The sequence below is a fragment of the Indicator indicator genome, chromosome 24, assembly GCF_027791375.1.
Source record: "Indicator indicator isolate 239-I01 chromosome 24, UM_Iind_1.1, whole genome shotgun sequence".
Taxonomy (NCBI): Eukaryota; Metazoa; Chordata; class Aves; order Piciformes; family Indicatoridae; genus Indicator; species Indicator indicator.
In genome coordinates this window covers 3,549,757-3,570,693 of record NC_072033.1, presented here as the reverse complement: position 1 = coordinate 3,570,693, position 20,937 = coordinate 3,549,757, and the positions used below count along the sequence as shown (strand labels likewise).

General features: G+C 54.7%; 1 protein-coding gene across 2 annotated transcripts in view; it reads left to right on the top strand.

Annotated features, from left to right (window-relative positions):
* The first annotated feature begins 16,738 nt into the window (after positions 1 to 16,738).
* The window catches only part of SOGA1 (suppressor of glucose, autophagy associated 1), a 28,768-nt gene continuing 24,569 nt past the window's right edge, over positions 16,739 to 20,937 (top strand). Inside the window, exon 1 of one of the 2 annotated variants that reach the window (XM_054391920.1) lies at positions 16,739 to 17,636. In XM_054391920.1, coding sequence (XP_054247895.1) covers positions 16,917 to 17,636 — 720 coding nt within the window. In that variant the 5' untranslated portion in view covers positions 16,739 to 16,916. The remainder of the gene's footprint in view (positions 17,637 to 20,937) is intronic. The other variant, XM_054391921.1, reaches the window with a different exon arrangement.

The following is a 20,937-nucleotide window of genomic DNA, read 5'->3' as shown; positions in this document are numbered from 1 at the left end:
TAATCAGGAAAGTGTAAAAGAATTCCAAAAGTGAATAATAAACGACGACAAAAAAATTTTATCAGTTGGTTGTGTCTTGTCTGTGATGTGCTTTTGGGGGAGAAAAAAAAACAAAAAAAAAAAAAAAAAACCCACAAAAATCCCAAACCCAAACAAAAAACCCTGACCGAAAAACCCAACCATCAAATAAACAAAAACCAGGGTAGGAAAATCGTCACTTTCATTAAATGCTTCAGCTCTTGGGTTGTAGGAGTTGCTGCACAGAATCAGAGAATTGTCAGGGTTGGAAGGGACCTCAAGGATTATCTAGTTCCAACCCCACTAGACACCTCACACTAGATCAGGTTGCTCAGAGCCACATCCAGCCTGGCCTTAAAAACTTCCAGGGATGAGGCTTCCACCACCTCCCTGGGCAACCTGTTCCAGTGTCTTACCACACTTCTGATAAAGTTCTTCCTAATGCCTAATCTAAATCTCCCCTCCTCCAGCTTGGATCCTTCCCCCCCCAGTCCTATCACTCCCTGCCATCCTAAAAAAAGTCCCTGCCAAGCTTTCTTGTAGCCCCCTTCACATACTGGAAGGCCATAAGAAGGTCTCCTCAGAGACTTCTCCAGCCTGAACAGCCCCAAATCTCTCAGCCTGTCCTCATAGGAGAGGAGCTCCAGCCCTCTGCTCAGCCTCGTGGCCTTTCTCTGGGCATGTTCCAGCACCTCCAGATCTTTCTTTGTAATAGGGGCTCCAGAACTGGTTGCAGTACTCCAGGTGGGATCTCACAAGAGTGGTGTAGAGGGGGAGAATCATCTTCATGGTGTCCAAATAATGAGAATACCTAATTCCTCACTCCTTTGAAGAGAGACTTAGAGACACACACACACACACACACACACACACTCCAAGGTTTGGAGTAGAAAGCACTGCTTCACTTCCTTTCTGTTGTGCCATGCTCACATTATTGCAGGACTGAGAAGACGTGCAGCTATGAATACCTTGCCATGAGTCACCACAGCTCGTGTGGTGGAACACACCAGGCATGAGGAAAGCCTCTGGCTTACAATAAAGGTTTGGTTGGTTGGTTGGTTTTTTTCCTCAAGGGAATCCTGGAAATGCAAACCTCTGGGCACAGGGTTTGGAGAGTTCTTCAGCTGCCCCCCTCTCAGCCACCCCTTGGCACATTCAGCTGCAGCTACAGGTGCTCTGTAACCTGTGTGGTCCTCTCAGCTGGTGGCTAGCAGGAATGCTGCTGGGAGTGCAAAGGCAGGGGCAGGTGTGAGTTGGAGGTGCTTGAGGAGGAGGGTGGCAATAGCCAGGGAGAGTAGTTGGTACCAGCCAGCTTGAAAGCACTGAGGAGGTTGGTTGGGGCCCAAGCAAGTGTCCCTCCTGCTCTCAGAGCCTCTCCTTCAATGAGACCATACAGAGCTGTGTTCTGCAGATAGTGTCTCTTGGCTCCTGACTGAGCACTACAGAGGTGCTGGGCCAGTCTTGACTAGCTGCTGATCAGGCACTGACCTGTCCCAGGAGAGGCTGAGGGAACTGGGATTATTTAACCTGAAGAAGCAGAGGCTGAGAGGAGACCTCATTGCTCTTTACAGCTACCTGAAAGGAGGTTGGCGTGAGGCCAGTGTGGGCCTCTTCAAGTAACGAACAACAGGACAAGAGGTAATAGCCTCAAGCTGCTCCAGGGAAGGTTTAGGCTGGAGATTAGAAAAAAAGTCTTTCCTGGAAGAGTGGTAAGGCACTGGAAGGGGGAGGTGGTGGAGTCACCATCCCTGGAGGTGTTCATAAAAACAAGTAGATGTGGCACTTCAGGACATGGTCTAGTGCTCATGGAGGTGCTGGGTAGAAGGTTGGACTTGATGATCTTAGAGGCTTTTTCCAACCTTGATGACTCCATGATTCTATATTCCTCTTGCTTCTAATCTACTTGTGCAGTAGCTCCTTCTCATCCTCAATATCCTTCCTAGCTCCCTCACCATTCTGTCCCTTGGCCTGCTGGTTCTCCCCTCCCAGGCTCACACACTGGGCTTGGCTGTTCCTCCTTACTCATCTGACCCAGTTTCCAGCCTGAACTGTTCCCGTCTGCGGTTGTGGGGACTGAAGGGCATCATGATTTAGCACAAAGTCTGTTGGCTGTGCAGACAAAGCACACCAGAGATCTGGGCCACCCTCACCCCTGCCCAGCACACCCAATTTCTCTCTACATACTGATCTGAGAGACTTTTGCCTGCAGAAAAATAGGAGGCAGTCACTTTTCTGTGGGATGCAGTTAGCAGTGATTTGCACTAATGGCTGCAAAAACTGCTCTGTGACTCAGTTGTTCCAGACAGCATACAGAGCAAAGTCTCTTCCAGTGACTGATGAAGGTATCACATGCAGAGCTGACAGGGTGACAGAGGGAACTGGGAGCAGATCTCCATGCCCTGGGCAGGAAGCAGCAAGAGGCAAAGGGCAGGAGGTTAGTTTGACCTCCTGCATTTCACTCATTCCCCCTCTGATCTACTGCTGCCTGCAGTTAAGGTGAGGGAAGCAAGAAGCCACCAGAGAGACTATGCTGAGCAGCCCCATGGCCAAAGAGCTCATGTCAGTGGTCTGCCTGGTGTCAAGGTTTGAGGTGCCAAAGAGATGTTAAGGAAGTAGAGGACAGCCATGAGGAATCTGGGAAGCCTTTACAGGCAGCTTGTCCAGCTGTGGGAGGCTGCTTAGGAGAAGCCACAAAGATGTGGGTCAGGAGGGCAGATGGCAGCAGGGAAGGAATGCACTTGAAGAGCCTTGAAAAGTGAAGACATCTTTGCTGGCACAGTGGTGCTGGGCTAGGGAAGGGTAGCAGCAGGGCTGCAGGCAGAGGGGATGGGCTTACAGCAAAGTGGTGAAACCAAGATTCCCAGAGAAGTGTTTCAAGTGAGCAAACTGGGGCAGGACCACACTTGCTGAGGCAAGGACAGGGCAGTAGCAGAGATGAAGTCACATTCCCAAGCTTCTGGCACTGCTGGCTGTATGTTGTTGTGGGGCTTTTTTCCACCTGAATGGAAAAAAATCTTGGCACTTTTCCAGACTTTCTGTTCCCCTGGAAGCCTGATGAGAGAAGCAACTGGGGTTGGCTTAAGGGTATCCACAAACCTGCCTCTGCTCAAAGAAAATCTCCAGCAAGGCTGCAATAAGTCAAGCCCCAGACCCACACTGTGCTCATGAGTCTTCAGTGCCTCCCTCTCCACTGTGGATACCTGGGAGCACCAGAATCATAGGATCATAGAATTGTTAGGGTTGGAAGGGACCTCAAGGATCATCTAGTTCCAAACCTCCCTGCCATGGACAGGAGGAAGAAACATGAACCTTGATAAGCTAACAGGCATGGACACCCCACCTGTGTAGATGGATCAGAAGGGTGGAATTATAGAAACATTCAGCAGAAAGCCTGCAGAATTCAGAAGCAGCTTCAACATGAGGACACAGAGGGAAGTTATGCCAGAGGAGGTCTAGGCTGGATGTTAGGAGGAAGTTCTTCATAGAGAGAGAAATTTGCCATTGGAATGGCTGCCCTGGGAGGTGGTGGAGTCACCACCCCTGGAGATGTTCAAGAAAAGCCTGGATGGGGCACTTAGTGCCATGGTCTGGCTGATTGGATAGGGCTGGGTGATAGGTTGGACTGGATGACTTTGGAGGTCTCTTCCAACCTGGTTGATTCTATGAAACCTGAGTCAAAGACAGCATGGTATTGATCATGGTATTGGCAGCAGATCAAGGATGAGGAAGAAGGGAAGCACAAGAGGAAGAGGCTGAGGTCTCAAGGCACATGGAGATGGAGCTGATGGCTGCATCTCCAGAGGCCACTGAAAAGACAGGCTGATATATCCATATGGACAGAAGCAGAGTGATCAGATGGAGATGTAAGCCAAAAGCACAAGATCAGGAGCTGACTCTTTCTTTGCAGGTGAGATTGTTTCCAGGTAAGGCCTGAGGAGAAGGTGTGAGTCAGAGGTGGGTGTCACCACCATGGAAAGTCAGAGCAGCCACTGCTGCATTGCTGGGGTCTTGCTGTTGCCAAATAACCCCAAGCCAAGCAGAGACACAGACACCACTGGATGAGAGCTGTTCTGTTCATCACCTGTGCACACCTGGGTGGGACAGACAAAACCCATGAACATGTGGTGGGAACAAGGACAGAACCTGGCAGCAGCTCCACCAGTGAAGGTTTTAAGGACCCAAAGAGGCAGTGGCTCAGCTGCTGCTGGGCCCAGCCTATGTACTGAGAGCTGAGGGCATCTCTGGTGGTGGACATCTCAGTGCAACCTTTGGCTCCCAGCACAGCTGGAAAGCAAACACACAGCAGTGGGAATTCCTGCCTAAATTATTTAGCCTCTCTCAGTCCTCTACCTCTCTATTCTGCCCTGGTGAGAACACACCTGGAATATTCTGTCCAGTTTTGGGCTCCCCAGTTCAAGAGAGACAGAGAACTGCTGGAGAGAATCCAAGGGAGAGCCATGAGGATGATTTGGGGACTTGAGCATCTCCCCTGTGAAGAGAGACTGAGAGCCCTGGGGCTGTTTAGTCTGGAGAAGAGAAGGCTGAGAGGGATCTGATCAATGTCTATCAATAGCTGAGGGGTGGGTGTCAAGGGGAGGGGGCCAGGCTCTTTTGGGTGGTGCACAGTGATAAGCCAAGGAACAGTGGGTTCAAAATTGAACATAGAAGATTTCACTTCAACAGGAGGAGAAACTTCTTTACAGTGAGGGTGACAGAGCCCTGGAGCAGGCTGCCCAGGGAGGTTGTGGAGTCTCCTTCTCTGGAGCCTTTCCAACCCCACCTGGATGCATTCCTGTGTGGATTACCCTAAGTGATGCTGCTCTGGCAGGGGGGTTGGACCTGATGATCTCTGGAGGCCCCTTCCAACCTCTGATATACTGTGAGACTGTGAACCCAGCATTAACTGGTACTGAATCACTGAGGAAGACTCTTCCTCTGACTTCAGAGGGCTCCACATCAAACCCCAGTAATGTTTTTATTTCTAGATGGAGAGGATCTGAAATTACAAAGAAAACCACAGGCTGACCTGTGACTCCTGGGTCATTTTGTATTCTCTAGAATATCTTTTTTTCTCAGCTGGAACCACCCAGGAGTTTGCTTGAAAAGAGGAAAGGATCCCTGTGGCAAATATTTGTTCATTTATTCACTTTCTCTCAGTTCCAAATCTTCTAAGAGCTGTCCACACTTGCCAGGAGACTGACCAAAGGCATCATTATTAGTGAAGAACATCATTCCACAGAACATGTTCAGAAGAAACATTTTTCCCCTAACAAGGCTCTCAGAGATCAGGAGCTCAGCATCCAAAATGCTCCTCCAGCACCATAACTGGAGGGGAAAGGCACCAAAACCCCAGCCTGCTCTCCAGTGCCTGTGGCCAGGGTGATCATGTACCCATCCACATGGCACTGCCAGCACCAGCAGCAGGCCATGAGCTTTGTACCAAGCTTGCAAAACCTCAGGACTGACCCAGAGACATGGGGTGCAGCATAGAGGCATGCTGGGGTGGGTGGTAAGAGCTGGGGCACAGGCTGGCACTGGAGGTGAGCAAAGCTGGGTTTAGGAGTGACAGAGAGCACAGAAGGTGAATCCAGTATATAAAAAGATCACTGCATGGGATGAGTTTAGACATAACCCAGCTGCAGGCCAGAGAATCAGAGGCATTAAGGTTGGAAAACACCTCCAAGACCATCAAGTCCAACTGCTAGCCCACTATTACCAAGTGCACCACTAAACCATGTCCCTCAGCACCACATCCCCATGGTTTTCAATGCCTCCATGGATGGGGACTTGACCACTTCCCTGGGCAGCCTATTCCAAGGCTTAACAATTCTTTCAGTGAAAAAATTTTTCCTAATACCCAACCTAAACCTCCCCTGGCACAACTTGAGTCCACTTCCTTTCTTCCTGGGACAAGACCAACCCCCAGCCTTACTACATGAAGGAAGAAACAATGGTGTGAAGCTTCCTTTGCTCAATGAAGAAAGGTGGCACATTAGCAAATGTAAAGAGAAGACCCCAAGAGCATCCTCAAGCAAGCAAACCAAAACCACCACCAAGAATATCACATTTCTACCAAAGGACCCAGATGCTGACAGCTTGCTGTAGCATCCCACATGGCTGCAGCATGAAACCACCAACCTTAAGAGCCAGGGAAGCAAGGCAGAGATGAGCAGAACCCCCCAAAAAGGGGTAGAAGCCAAGTGCATGCCTAAACATTTTAATTGCCTTATTTTTCTGTAACAGCCTGGCTTGTCTCAGAGTTATTAGAATTGAATCATAGAATTGTTAGGGTTGGAAGGATCATCCAGTTCCAAGGATCAGCCAGTTCCAACCCCCCTGCCATGGGCAGGGACACCTCACACCACAGCAGGTTGCTCACAGCCACATCCAGCCTGGCTGCAAAAACCTCCAGGGATGAGGCTTCCACCACCTCCCTGGGCAACCTCTGCCAGGCTCTCACCACCCTCATGGGGAAGAACTTCTTCCTAACATCCAATCTGAATCTACCCATTTCTAGTTTTGTTCCACCCCCCCCAGTCCTATCACTCCCTGACATCCAAAAAGTCCCTCCCCAGCTTTCTTGTAGCCCCCTTCAGATATTGGAAGGCCACAAGAAGGTCTCCTCAGAGCCTTCTCTTCTCCAGACTGAACAACCCCAACTCTCAGTTTGTCTTCATGGGTGAGATGCTCCAGCCCTCTGCTCATCCTCATGGCCCTTCTCTGGACACCTTCCAGCACCTCCAGATCCTTCTTGTAATAGAGGCTCCAGAACTGGATGGAGTACTCCAGGTGGGGTCTCCCCAGGGTGGAGTGTAGTAATTAAACTGCTGAGATCCTGTACACACTGGTGACATGTTCTTGGCTTTACTTACACATCAGATGTGCTTCCTTCTTGCCCAGAAAGATTCTGAGCAGAACATTAGCAGCATTAGTTGCTGGGTGAGAAGGGGCTCAGCACAAGTTGTCATTTCTGTGTCATTCAATGGCGTTTGGGAACAGCTTTCCCTCTGATTGGGCTTTCCTCTGGAGGGGACTCACAGAATCACAGCAACATTCAGGTTGGAAAAGACTCTCAGGATCACTGAGTCCAACCTATAACCCTACTCTACAAGGTTCACCCCTAAACCATATCCCCAAGCAGCACATCCAAACCACCTTTAAACACATCCAGGGTTGGTGACTCCACCACCTCCCTGGGCAGCACATTCTGAACACTGTTGCTGTGAAAAGCTCTCCCAGCTGCAGCCAAGGCTGCTCACTCCACATCTCCCTGAAGAGACCTGTGCACGGTGAGCAATCCTCAGTCCCTCTGCTGAAGCCACAAATTCCTTCTCTGTCACAGCCAGGGCACAAAGCCCTGCAGCCATGCCGTGGTGGCAGTGTCTCCTATCCCACAGCACCATCTCGTGGGAGACTGCAATCTGAAAACTCCTCAGGCAAAACCACCAACGTGGATTCAATCCACTTCCAGGAGTCCCATTGCTCTTCTCACAGCTTCAAATCCCTGCAAGAGGCTGCTCTGGTACAGCAGAACCAGAGCTGCAGCTCCTGAGGGCAACTAACCCAGCAAGGAGAGGCAGGGACCTACCTGCCATGGCACAGCCTCATCACAAGTTTATTTTCCCAGGAGGAAGCAAAGCATCCTGCACTGCACTGTACAAGCCATCTCCTTGTTTTCTCTCTAGGTTTATGGAAAAAGGATGAACCCTCCTGTCTCAGGAGCCTGCCTGCAGCTGCTGGGATACAGGGAAAATGTTTCCCAAGCTTGGCTGCTGCAGGTCACCAGCTGGGTCCCACCGTGGGGCATGGAGACACCCAATGCTTTCCACCTTCCAGGAAATCACCACCTGAGGCCACTTCAGTGGCACTGCTGCTCCTGCTGGGCACTCACACCTGCTTTCCTCCCTCACATCAACTCTCCTCCCTACAGAAACATCTTCTGTTGACTTTTAAATACAGAAAATCACAGGAGTAGCAAACAGCTGCTGTCTGCTGCACACATCTGACAGGAAGCCTACCAAATTAACTTTCCAGCTCACTTGTTCATGCTTCATACCTACACAACCCAGCAGCACATCACTCTTGGCCACATGCTGGGAAACCCATTTGGAAAGCAGCAGTCTGCACAGCAAGGCAAGAGCCCCAGATGTGTGACCACATCTCCTACACACGTACCCAAAACCAGAATGTAGCCTCTGGCTTGCAACTGTAGGAGCTCAGCACTTCCAGTACCTCTAGACACCAGCCCCCAAAGGGTTATTAATGTGCTCCATTCATACCAGCACACTGCAAATGTGGTGTGTCAGGCATCCATGAAGCTTCCAGGTGTCCTGCCGAGCTGACATCCAAGCAGGTTGATTTTTCCAAGCAGAGTGAGTGATATCTTGGACCATGCGCACTGGTCCCACAGCCAGTATCAGACACAGGCAGCAGAAGAAACACCTCTGGCTGTCCACTCAGACCTATCTGAGGAGAGGGCCAGCAGACAGAGGAGTTTGTGGTGGTTTCATCCATCCTCACCCTCTCCACAAGATGCTCTTTGCACTGCAGTCACTCACGGCCACTGCAAGCCCAGCCCTGTGGGGCTCAGAAGAGCAGAAGCCAAGGTTCACCTTGCTCCTTTCTCCATCCCCTGAATGACAACTCTACTGTTTCATGTTCTGGAGCCTGTTTTGCACATATTTTGTTCCCAGCCATGAGCATTTTGTGCTCTCTGACCCAGGAAAGGCTGACCTGCCTGTACAGGGAGTCAGCTGCAAACTTACACCACCCCAGAGTCTTCTCCTGGGCTTTCTCCAACCTTTATTAAGCTTTTTATCATATTACAGCCCAACAGCTCCCCAGTGCTTCCACACCTCAAATTCATGGTATAGACAAGCCTAGCTCACGCTTTTTTCAGGGAGGAAAAAGGTTAAGAGGCAAAAGACTGGAAGGATTTGCTGTCAGCATCCAGACCTTTGGAAATTCAAGCCCAACATGGAAAAAAAACTTCAATCACATTTCAAAGTCTTCTGTGAGCAGGTGGGAGACTGGGAGTCCTACCTAGGTTGTAGGACTTGAGGTTTGTAGCACAGGCAAGACTGGAGGTCAGACCTTTGCTTTCAGAAGCACAAACTCTCAGCAATTAAACTGAAATAGGTCTTCCATTAATGAGCAGTAATTAAGGATGCTGCACAGAGCCAAGCAACTCCAATTCCTTCCAAAGGTGGTAGCCATGCCCTTGTGCACTGGCCAGCTCATTACCAGAGCTTTATTTGCCATCTTCAGTGCAGACAGCATTGAAGGCCTCTTACCTCATAGCCTCCTCTGTCACCAACATCACCATAACAATTCCCACGCTGCACAAAGGGTGTCAGGTGAACAGGACAGACTAATGTGGCTGAGACAGGCTTAGGCTATAGGTGAACTGGGAATCTACCCTCATATGAAGTGTTTGGTTCTTATTCAATATGATTCTTTTCCACAGCATCCACTGCTTCAGAGCTGGTTTGATTTTACTGACACTGCATGCTCTGAAGGCTTCACACTGTCTAAATCTTTCTTTTTTTTTTTTAAAGTCCCATTTTGTCCAAGCTCTCAACAGCAAAATCCTGCCTGTGTGGTTTTTATGTCTGAAGAGGCACTCCTCTAACACCCCTGTTCAGTACTGACCTGACACAAAGCTGCTGAGCTTGGGAGGGAGAAGCTGAGTCAAAAAGGTGCAGCTGCAGGGCCAGCAGCATGTCCAGCACTGCTCTGCAGGGCTGCAGCACTCACCTACTACAGAGGAGCAGGCAGAGACTGAAGGAGATGGAGCTTTCCTCATCCTCTGACTGTGCTTTAGGAGGCTGTTCCAAAGCTGAATTCAGGGGGGTTTGTAACTGGGCCATTCTCTTCTCTCTGAACTAAATCCCCTTGACCTCTGGAGGCTGGGTCTGTGCACTGGCTCTCCTCTGCTACTCTCCACTCTGCTAATTAGAAGTAGCCTTTAAACAGCACATAAAACAGACTTGGAAGATAAGGAGGAAATGGTAAGTCTGGGGCACAGGGGGGTGGAGTGGGCACAGGGGGAGGAGTAGTCAAAGGCTCCTTTGAATGATCAAAGAGGTCTTCTTACCTCATTTAAAATGTAAAACTCATCTGGAGTTGTTGTCTTGCTCTTCACATACATCCAGACTTCTTCCTCACACATGGGCATCCCCAGTCCTCTGCTTCCTTGGAGGACCCTTCTGCCCCAGTCTCCATTGCCAGCCCTTTTCCCTTTCTGGAAGAGAACAGAAGGTTCTTTCATAGAGCTTGATCAGCAACAGCTGCCTGAGCAAACAGCTTCACACAGGAAGGTGTGAGCAGCCAGCCAGCATTAATGCAGCAGGCCCTGGGCACAAAAAAAAAACCCTGCAGAACAGTTCACTGCTGCTTCCAGATCCTTAGAAACTGTGTCCAGAATTCCCCAAGAGGAAGGTGACACTGAGCAGGATTTCTGCTCACTGAAGCTATCACCAAGCCAAAGCAACTGGCATGAGCTGCCCAAGGGCAGAAATCAGCTCAAGAGAGACAGGAACCTGTTGGAGCAGGGCCAGAAGAGGCCATGGCAATGCTGGGAGGGCTGGAAGTCCTCTGCTGTGAGGCCAGGCTGAGAGAGTTGGGGTTGTCCAGCCTGGGAAAGAGACACGTTTACGTATGGGTACAAACATGAAGGCTCTCATCTGCCTACCCCTGTGTGAGCACTCCTTCTGCAGAGCACCGAAAGGGATGATTTCGGTACGCTGCTGCTGAGGAGCTCATCCCGGGGAGCCGCTTTCCTTGCAGCCCCGCAGCGGGTCCAGGCCAACTGCACCGCTTCGGGTGGTCACCAGATGGCAATGCAGCCTCGCAGCTCCGCCTGCCAGCAGCGCAGGGAGAAGCCGGGCAGGAAGCGCCTGGCTGGGTGTTTATGGCACAGCTCTGCGCCCACGGAGGGCCTTGGTTTGCTTCGGGCTCTTGAGGTGTGGGCCCAGGAGAAGGAAGACTCATGGGCGGGACGACCCTCCCGATCCATGGTGATGTCCTTGCTCCTGTCCCAAACAGAGCAGCTCCTGTGGAGTTGTGCCTGGGGGAGTAGACAGCCTGGGACGTGCCCTTGGCATGTTGCCCTAGATCCCTAACACCATTCCTGGAACGAGATGCCTGGGACAGCCAGACTGTCTGCTGGGCTCCTGGGTCACAGTGCAGTGACACTTCCCCTGGTGCCCATGGGCTAAATGTGGGTGAGATGTGTTGAGCACTGTGTTGGGTTTCTAAGGCGAATTTCTCCCCCTTGCTCCTCGTGAAGCCCTCCATCCTGCCCCACTGCAGTGTCATCAGTGTTAGTCCAGCTGGGGAACTCAGTGTGCTGCCTGCATCTGGCCCAAGTTGTTCAGCATTTGGGAGAGGAAAGCTGTGCAAGGCAGGTGCAGCCTGGGCCTGAGGGCAGTGGCTGTGTGCTCCAAAAGCAAGAGTCCCCCAAAAAGCAGTTCCTGGGAGCACTGCTGTAGAAAGAAGGGGAGCACTGGGCTGCAGCAAGAGAGCCCAGAACTGGACCATGCCTTAAGGGGAGTACAGGCTGGAGGGGCTCTGTGCAGCTCTGGGACCTGCACAGCCTCAGAGTGAGGAACCACAGGCATCACCAGTGATGATAAGAGAGCATGAGCTGCAAAGTCCAGAATGCTGGAAAGTAGGATTGGCCCAGGGAGAGGCTGTGGGGCTTGTGGCCAGGCTCTGCTGGCGCTGGACCAGTGAGTCCTGCAGCTGCAACAACCCTGACATTAACTGGAGTGGGAGCAGCTCCAGGTCAGCAAAGGGAAGCCCAGGGTGGATCTTTGTGTTTTGTTCATCCATGCTCTGTTTTCACATCTCACAGCAGGCTGGTGAGATGCTGATGGTGTGCTCTGGAAACCAGGTGCTGCTCTGATTCCAGGATGCCCTCAGGGCCTGGGAGGGTGGCTCTGACACCTAAATCCCCATGACCATTCCTGGATCCATGCTCCCCATCTCCAAACCCCAATAGCCCTTTCAGTGGGCAACACCATCATGCTCTGTGGCACAGCACTGTGCTGATACTGCTGATGTCTGCTTCAGGTTGCTGCTGACCCCAGAGATGTTTGGATGCTCAGCTCCTCCTCACTCTTCCTCCTTTCTCTTGTGGGATCCAAGCTGTTGGTGGGATCTCAATCTGCTCCTGCTAGATGAAGAGAGCCAGGGTTTGGGATAGTGCTCAAGGCTTTGGAGAGGCTTGGACTGGTAGAAGTGGGCTCAACATCATAGTCTTCACCTGCCAAGACACAGTAGAGTCCCAACCTGGGTACCTTCCCTAGGGGCAGATCAGCCTCTTTCTCTTGCCAGGCCAGAGGTTTTTGCTGGCATCTCTCAGGCAGCAGCAAATTTGGGAGAAATCAGTATAATTTCTGCTGGGAAAGGTGGAAAACCAAGGCAGCCCTGTTGCTATGGTTGCCACAGACCATCCTCCATGCAACAGCACATCAAGCAGCTCTGCAAGCAGATGTGCCACAGCTGGAAAGCCAAGCAATTCTGCCAGCTGTGAGCACAGCATGGCAGGCCACACACTGACCCCTCAGCTCCCACAGCCTCCTCTGGGATGTTGACTGGGCCCTTGGCTGCATGTTTCCACCCTTGTGCCTATCCAAGACCCTCCCTGGCAACAGAAAGCCCAGGGGAGAAGCAGTGCTGGAGGGGGGGGGGGGGGGGGGAAGCATGGAGCTTACATTAAGCTGTGCACACAGGTGTTTAAAAATAAGACACTTGGGATATTTGTCATTCAAATAGTAGGTATGAAACTACAGAAAGTGCTCAACATGGGACCCAAACCTTGTTTGAACAAGGGGGGTGCTCTGACTTTTGGCTAAGCAGAGCAGCCATTTCCAAATCATTTCCCCCTAGGAAATTAGAGGTTCATCAATTTCTGGGGTTTCCCCAGCTTTGGTCATTATGGTTTGTGTCACCTTTGGAGGCTGAGGGCTCGGGCTCTGCCTCTAGCCACTCTCCAGGGTTCACTGCTCTTTGCTGTGTATCTCTTTGCTACAAGGTTTTTAGCATCTTAACCCAAACTGCACCTGACAGCCTCATCAGGGGTCTGGAGCCAAGCCAGTGCTGCCTCTGAGAGCCAGAGGAGAAGGAGCAGACTGTGTGCAGGGACCACTGATCCAGGAAGGTGTGAAGATCTGCTGCTGCTTCCTGGAGCTCACCTGGGCTCTGCCCTGTGCCCTGAGGGTACATATTTAGGGATATGTCCCCCTGAACCTCTGAGGTGCTTCTGCCCCTGTCCACACCAAGCATGGTGGGATCGACTCCAGTGCAACCTCTGTGAGGTGGTGGCTGGGATCTGCAGGGTTGGTGTCCCTGTGCCAGGAGCCAACACACACCAGTGACCCTGTGCAGTGGGGGGGATGTTCCTTCTGGCCACTTCAGCTCCTGGGAGGGCCAGGAGGTCTTCCGCCTTGCCCAAGCCCCATCTCCAGAAGCACAGAGAGCAATGGGCAGACCTTTCCCTGTGCAGTGCTCAGGGATGTGCAGAACCCTGGCTGGGGCTGGCTGTTGGCCAGACCTCCTGAGGGCCCAGGGGGCTGCTTAAGCTCATTGCTTTTCTTTCTGAGGTTCAGAGAGCCGCCTGCCAGCAGTTAATTCACATTGATTGAATCATTCTCCTGGGAGCAGCTAGTTCAGACCAGTCACTACCACAGACCATCCCAGAGATCAGCTGGCACAGCCCTGGCCAGGGAGGGTTTGGTGTCCTCCAGCACATCTCAGTGCCTGTGCCAAGGGGATGGTGAGCACAGGACCAGATGCCTGGCCCAGGGTGGTGTTGGCTCAGCTCTCAACCTGGCTGCCTGCATTGTCTTCAGCCCCAAGGGATGTTTTGAGGGCTGTTAATATCCTTCCCACTTCCACCCCAAACCTGTTTCTGCCCTTGAGCAGTTGTCCCCCAGGCAGTGGTCCCAGAACAGGGCTGGCTCAGCCCTTGCCTGCTCCAAAGCCTGTTGCCAGCTCACTGTGTTGCAAAGGTGGTGAGATGCTTATCATGGGATGGATGCACCTGCACTGCTGGATGAAATTCTTGTCCCTACTGTGATGAGATTCATGTCCACTGTTTGGTGCAACAACCTGAAGCCACCTGGACAAGAGCAGGGGCAAGTCACAGCCAGGCTGGGAGTGCAGGGATGGGTCCCGAGCTCCAGCAAGCAGTGGTGGGTGATGAAACCAGCTACATCCTGGAAGATCCTCCCTGGCATCTCTCCAGGAAAGACATTTTATTCCATGCTCAGCCCTGAGCAGTTTTGGGAGCACATCATGTGCCCCATGCTTATGGAATCATAGAATCAGAGAACTGTAGAAGTTGGAAGAGACCTTTGAGATCATCACATCCGACCACTTGCCTAGAGCTCACAATCCCATGACTGCTCCTAAAACAGTACCACTGAACCACATCCCTCAGCACCACATCCACGTCCAAATACCTCCAGGGATGGTGACTCCACCATCTCCCTAGGCAGCCTGTCCCAGTGCTTGAAAGCCCTTTCTGTGAAGAAATTTTTCTCAATCCCCAACCTGAACCTCCCCTGGCACAACATCCTGGGGGGGTTGTCCCCAGAGACAAGGCTGGGGACATGCCACTTTCATCCCTCACCACCACCCTTGTTGCTGTGCTGCTCCGTGAGGGCAGCCTGCAGCCTGCTCTGCGTTACACAATTAACCAGGGCTGGGAGGGACGATAATGATCTTCACTAACGAGCGCAGCAGCAGTGTGGGTCAGGGCCTGACGTCCCTGACGTGGGGGCATGTGCAGTCATGCAGCAGGGCCCGGTGGTGGCTCTGCTGACGATGCCAGAGGCCTTTCCCGTTAGCTCCGGGCACCTCTTGCCGGGCCGCACCTACGGGAAGGCAGCTCCGCACCACCCTCTGCCTACCCCTCCTGCCTCAGCCTGAGGGAGGGGGGCTGTGGTAGCCCAACCAGCTTTCCCACAAGGAGTGGGATCAGGCAATAAACCAGAGCCTGGAAAACAGCCTCCTAGGCTGTGATTCAGCCTGGAAGGGGCAGGAGTGCCCAGTGACCTGCTCCCACTGCAAGTGGCTGGGACACTGATCCCCCCTCACCTTCCTGGGGTCCTTTACTCCACCCACATCCTCCTTGTCACAGTCATCAGCTGGTGACCAGCTGGAGCCCACTCCTACATGGGCACAGGAGGGGCTCAGCAAGCCCTGGCTAGAGGCACCCCCACGCTTTGCAGTGCCTGCTGAGGCCATGTGCAGCTGGGAGCCGTCCCTACAGTGAGAGCCTGGCTGTGTTGGACCATCCCGATTTTGCTGTGCCGGATGCACGGCTAGGTTTGGGCACAGCGGGGCTGCAATCCCACCACATGTCCCAGAGGGTGCCTGGGGAGACTCCCCAGGGAGGGCAGGAGGCTGCGTGTGGCACAGGGAAGGTGCTGAGCAACACCCAAATGAACCCCACTTGGGTGTATCTCAGGCGTGATGCATGGTGGGCTCCGCACTGTGGCCAGGCTCGGGCTTGCCCCTGGGGAGAAGTCATTGCCTCGGGGTGGTGCTGCCCAGCATGGAAAACGGAAACTCTGCAGCGTGTTGGGTGCAGGAGCGTCTGCAGGGGCGGCAGACCATCGGTTCCCTCGGCGAGTATGTGACCAGCTGTGCTGCGGGGCGGGAAGGCAGAAGAGCATTTTTCAAACCTTCAGCTGCTGGCAGTGGGCTTGGGGCCGGCTGGTAACGGACGAGAGACTCAGGCTGGGGGTGGGAGCAGTTGCACAGCCGCTCGCTGCTGACGGGTCTGATGGTTTCCACCCCGCAGAGGCACTGTGCAGGGCTGTGCACCCCAACATCCTGGCAGGCAGCCCTGGGCAGCGTGGTGGGGAGGGCCAGGAGGCCCCCACTCATGGGGGTGCCTCAGGGGATCCTCTCCAAAAGGGACCCTGGGAGCCTCCCACCCACGGTGTACCTGAGGGATCTCTGTCTCTGAGGATGCTCCATACTTACGGTAGTGCTCTGGGGGACCCCCACACACGAGGTTGCCCAAAGAACCTCAAGAGGACTCGAGGGAGGGACCCTCACCCACAGGGTACCCTGGAACTCACACCTTCGAGCCTGGTCACGCGAGACCCGCACTAACGGCGACTCCCAGGGGACTTGCGCTGCTTAGGACACCCTGGGGACTTCCTTCCCCAGACGTGTCCCGGGGGGCCGATACCTTCAGGGATGTCCCAGGGACCCCCCCATCCACCGAGATGCCACAGGGTGCCCCTGCTCCATAGGGGTGCCCCAGGGACCTGCTCTGCAGGGGACACATGAGGAGATTCCTGTCCCCAGGGATGCCCTCAGGGACCCTCACCTATAGCGGCACACTGGGGGAACCCATGCTTCTAGAGATGCCCACCGCACCCCTTACCTACGAGAGTACCCTCACCCCAGGATGTCCCTCACCCCATCGGGATGCCATGGGGTGGCCCTGCCCACAACGGGTGCCGCAGCGACCTGCTCCGCCGGGTACCCCTGGCCCCAAGGCTGTCTCAGGAATCCTTGTCCTCAGGGCTGTCCCAGGGACCCTCACCCACAGGGATGCTCGGGCGAGACCCGCACTCAGAAGGCTCTCCCCAAGGACCGGCACTGCTGCAGATGCCTCGGGGGTGTCTTTTCCCAACGGGGGTGCTCCTGATCCCTCCGGCATTCGCCGGGGAGCGGTGGGCGCGGCGCTGGGCGGGCGAAGGGGTCGCTGTTGCCTCCAGCACGGCCACCCCCCCGCCCGTCTCCCCACTCCCCCACCCCCCCCTCCACCGCCTTTTGTTCGCCGCCCGAGCGCGTCCCCGCCCGGCGGCGGGGCGGGCGGAGCCGGGGCCGCAGCCGCAGCCGGGGCCGAGCCCAGCGCAACGCAGCGGGACATGGAGGCCGCGCCGGCAGAGCAGGGTACCCCCGCGCCGCCGCCGCCACCGCCGCCGTTACCGGAGAGAAAGAAGAAGCCGCAGCGGGCGCCATCCCCCGCCCGCCCCAAGGAGGTGCCCGGCTGGTCGCTGGCCAAGAGCAGGCGCGGAGGCGGCGGCGGGGGGCACCCGGGCGCGGCCCCGCGGCTGGCGGCGGGCGGCGGGCACCCGCGGCGGGCGGGCGGCGGTAAGGAGGGGCGGCCCGAGAAGCGGGCGGCGGCGGCGGTGGCAGCCCGGACTGGCGGCAAGGGGCTGGCGGGGCGCGGCGCGCTGCGGGCCAAGGGGCGCTGCCGCGGGGCCGAGACGGCGAGCGCCGGGGCTCGGCGACCGGCACCGGCACCGGGACCTGTGCCCGGGTCGGTGCCCGGGGCCAGCCTGACCGACAGCAGCTCGGAGGTGTCGGACTGCAGCGCCTCGGAGGAGGCGAAGCTGCTCTCGCTGGAGCTGGGGCTCAGCGGCAGCGATGGCGAGTCTCCGGGCAGCGCCCCGCCGCCGCCGCCCTCGGCCGGAGAGGCCTCGCCGCTGCCCGAGGAGCCCTCGGCCGCCTCCATGGCCAGCAGCCGCCTGCAGCTCAGCACATCACTCGCCTTTTCCGACCTCACCGAAGAGCTGCTGGACGGCGGCACCGACGGGCTGCTCCGGGAGCTGGAGGATCTGCGCTCCGAGAACGACTATCTCAAGGTGGGCAAGGCGGGTAGTGGAGCACGGGCGGGCATCACGGCATGGCACTGTAGCCCTGGGCTATAGGATGGCACAGCGTGGCATCTCAGGGCACAGCATCCTAGAGCACTAGTGTGGAACCCCAGGGCACAGCACAGCATGGCACGGCATCCCTGGCTGTAGTGTGGCACTGCATGGCATCCTAGAGCAATAGAGTAGCACAGGGTGGCATCCCAGGGCATGGCACAGCACGGTACAGCATCCTTGGGCTGTAGCGTGGCTCAACATGTCTTGGTCGTAGTGTGACATGGAGTGACATGTTTCAGCATGGCACAGCACTGCTGGCTGTAGCATGGCATGGTGTGACACCCCAGGGAAAGGATCTGCATGGTGTGACGTTGCAGGGCACGGCACAATGTAGTACAGCATCCCTGGGCTGTAGTGTGGCATGGCGTGCCATCCCTGGGCATGGGTCAGCAAGGTTCAGCATCCCTGGTCATAGTACAGTTCAAGATCTCTTGGCATGGTGTGACATGTTTAAGTATGGCACAGCAACGGTGGCTGTAGCATGATTCAACATCCTTGGGCACGGCAGGGCAGGGCATCTGAGGTCATGCCTCTGCGTGGCACAGAATCTCTGGCTGTGGCATGACATGGTGTGGCATCCCAGGGCAAGGGTCAGTATGGCTTGGCATCTTTGGGCACAACATAGCATCTCAGGGCAAGGATCAACACAATGTATCATCTTGGGCACAAGTCAGTATAGCGTGGCATCCCTGGGCAGTAGCATGGCATAGTGTGAAATCCTGGGACATAACTCAGCACAGCATCCCTGGCTGTAGCATGGTATGATGTGGCATCTCAGCATGGCTTAATAGCCCTGGACACAACATATCGTGGCCTCCCTGGGCATGGCTTAGCATGGCACAGTATCTCTGGGCAATAGCATGACACAGTGTGGCATCTCAGGGCAGGAGTCACCATGGTGCAGCACCCCTAGGTATAACACAGCATCACAGGGCATGCCATGGCATGGCTCAGCATCCCTAGACATGGAGTAGCATCTCAGGGCATGGCTCAGCATGGCACAGCATTCCTGGGAATATTGTGGCTCAGCATATGCAGGCACAAGTTGGCACAGTGTACCTGTGGCACAGAGTGGCCTGGCATGCTATGGCTGGGTTTGGGTCAGCTTGGCAGAGTGTACCATAGCTTGGTACAGGGTACAGCTTGCTTAAGCCTGGCATGGACCAACTGGACATAGGGCAAAGCTCAGCTTGGCACAGCATGGCCCAGTTGAGCCCAAGACCTGACGTGTTTGCAGGACTGGGCAGCAAGGTCCAGTTGGACATGGTCCAGCATGGTTGGGCATGGCTCAATCCAGCATAATTTGGCATGCTTTGGCACAGGGCATGAACCAACCTAGTGTGGCATGGCCTTCCATGGCATGGTATGGACAGGCTCAGCACAGCATGGGCAAGCCTAGCACGGCCTCAGCTTGGCATGGCTAGGCTCAGCACCACCTGGGCTGGCACAGCTCAGCAGAGCACAGGAGTGCTCAGCCCAGCTTGGGATGGCTTAGCCTGGTTTGCCAGCATGGCATGACCTCACTCTGTGCAGTTGGTCAGGGCTCAGCCTGGCACAGGGTGCAATGCTGCCCGCTGCCCTCCCTGCCTGCTGACACTGCCAGGCCCTGGGGATATTTTCCAGCTCTCTCCTTTCCACCAGTTCCTGTCTCCCTGGGGCCTTTTTCCAGGCATGGTTCCTGGGTGTGTGGAGCAGATGTGCCATGTGTGGACAGGGGCACAGAGCCATTCTGCCTCTGGTCACACACTGACCCAATGTACCCTGGCACCCGCTGCCTGCTGCAGGGTGGGCACAAATACTCATCAGATACCACGTCCCACTGGGCTGCAGGTGTTTTGCACCCTCTGCTCTCTCCAGTGTGGGGATGTAGGTGAGATGCTCGTGCAGTCGCCTTCTGGGGCATTGAGGGGTGGGCACTGCATCTTGCTGACTGGCTGGCACAGGCTGGAAATGATGCCAGCTCCCCACCACTGCTGCCACTCTTGGTGGGGATCGTAGTAGCGAGGTGGGAGCTGGGTGATGAAGATGCTCAATCAGGCCCTTTGTCCATTAGCAAAGCCCCAGTTCACAGCTGGTGTCCCAACTCCTGCCAGAATTAGCAGCAAGAGCTTAAGGGCTTTGATTTACTGAGAACTGGAAAAATACAGATGAGGCCCCTCTGGTCTCCAAGACCACGGAGCAGACAGGTCCTGCCGGCCCAGCCAGCGCTTCCTCCCTTCCCCTGGGATCTGCTTCCTCCCTTCCCATGTGGGGATGTTTTACCTGCCTTGAGGGGTAGCAATGGAAGTCCTCTGGCCAGGAGCAGAGGGGAGAGTGGAGAGCTGCTGGAGGCATGCCCTGAGAAGTGTCGTGGGGATGCTGGTGGCTCCCTCCCTTCTTCACCTTCTTCTTCCTGGGGAGGGACATTTTACAAGGGCTTGGAGTGACAGGCGAGAGGGCAATGGCTTTGAGCTGGAAGAGGGGAGATTGAGACTGGAGATTAGGAAGAAATTCTTGACAGTGAGAGTGGGGAGACACTGGAACAGGTTGCCCAGGGAGGTTGTGGATGTCCCCTCCCTGGAGGTGTTCAAGGCCAGGTTGGATGAGGCCTTCAGCAGCCTGGGCTAGCAGAAATTGTCCCTGCCTGTGACAAGGGGGTTGGAACTGGATGATCTTTAAGGTCCCTCCCAACCCAAACCATTCTGTGATTCTTCTTGGCATCTCCTGTGTGTGCTCATGCCAGTGCCTGGGTCTTCTCCCTGCCACATGATGCATCCTGCTTGTAATCATGTTTTGGTGTTGTAGCTCATACCTCCTGAGTCTGGAGCAGGAGACCACCAGGGTGGTACCCTGGCTCTAGTTGCAGCTTAGCACATTCACCCCTTGTCCCCCCAAAAGAGATGGGAGATCTGCCTAGTGTCTCCAACAAGGAGCAGAAAGATGGGCTGGACTGCAGCAGTGTTTCTGCTGAAAATTCAGGGGTTTGGGGCCTTAGGGTAAAAATAAAGCCCTAAGCCAAGTGATCAGCATCAAATAAAGCCCTAACCCAAGCAATCAGCCATCACCCACCTTGCCATGCAGCCCATGTTGGAGAGCAGCCTGCAGGAGCCCTGCAGAGATGGCCTCTGGCCTCGGCAGCTCCCTTCCCCTCGGGGAGGGATGAATCAGGCTTCTCTGAGGTGACTTATTTCCTAGGACTCACCCCAAGAGCTGCAGATGAATATTTTTTTTATTTATTCATCAGAGCCAGCTAAAA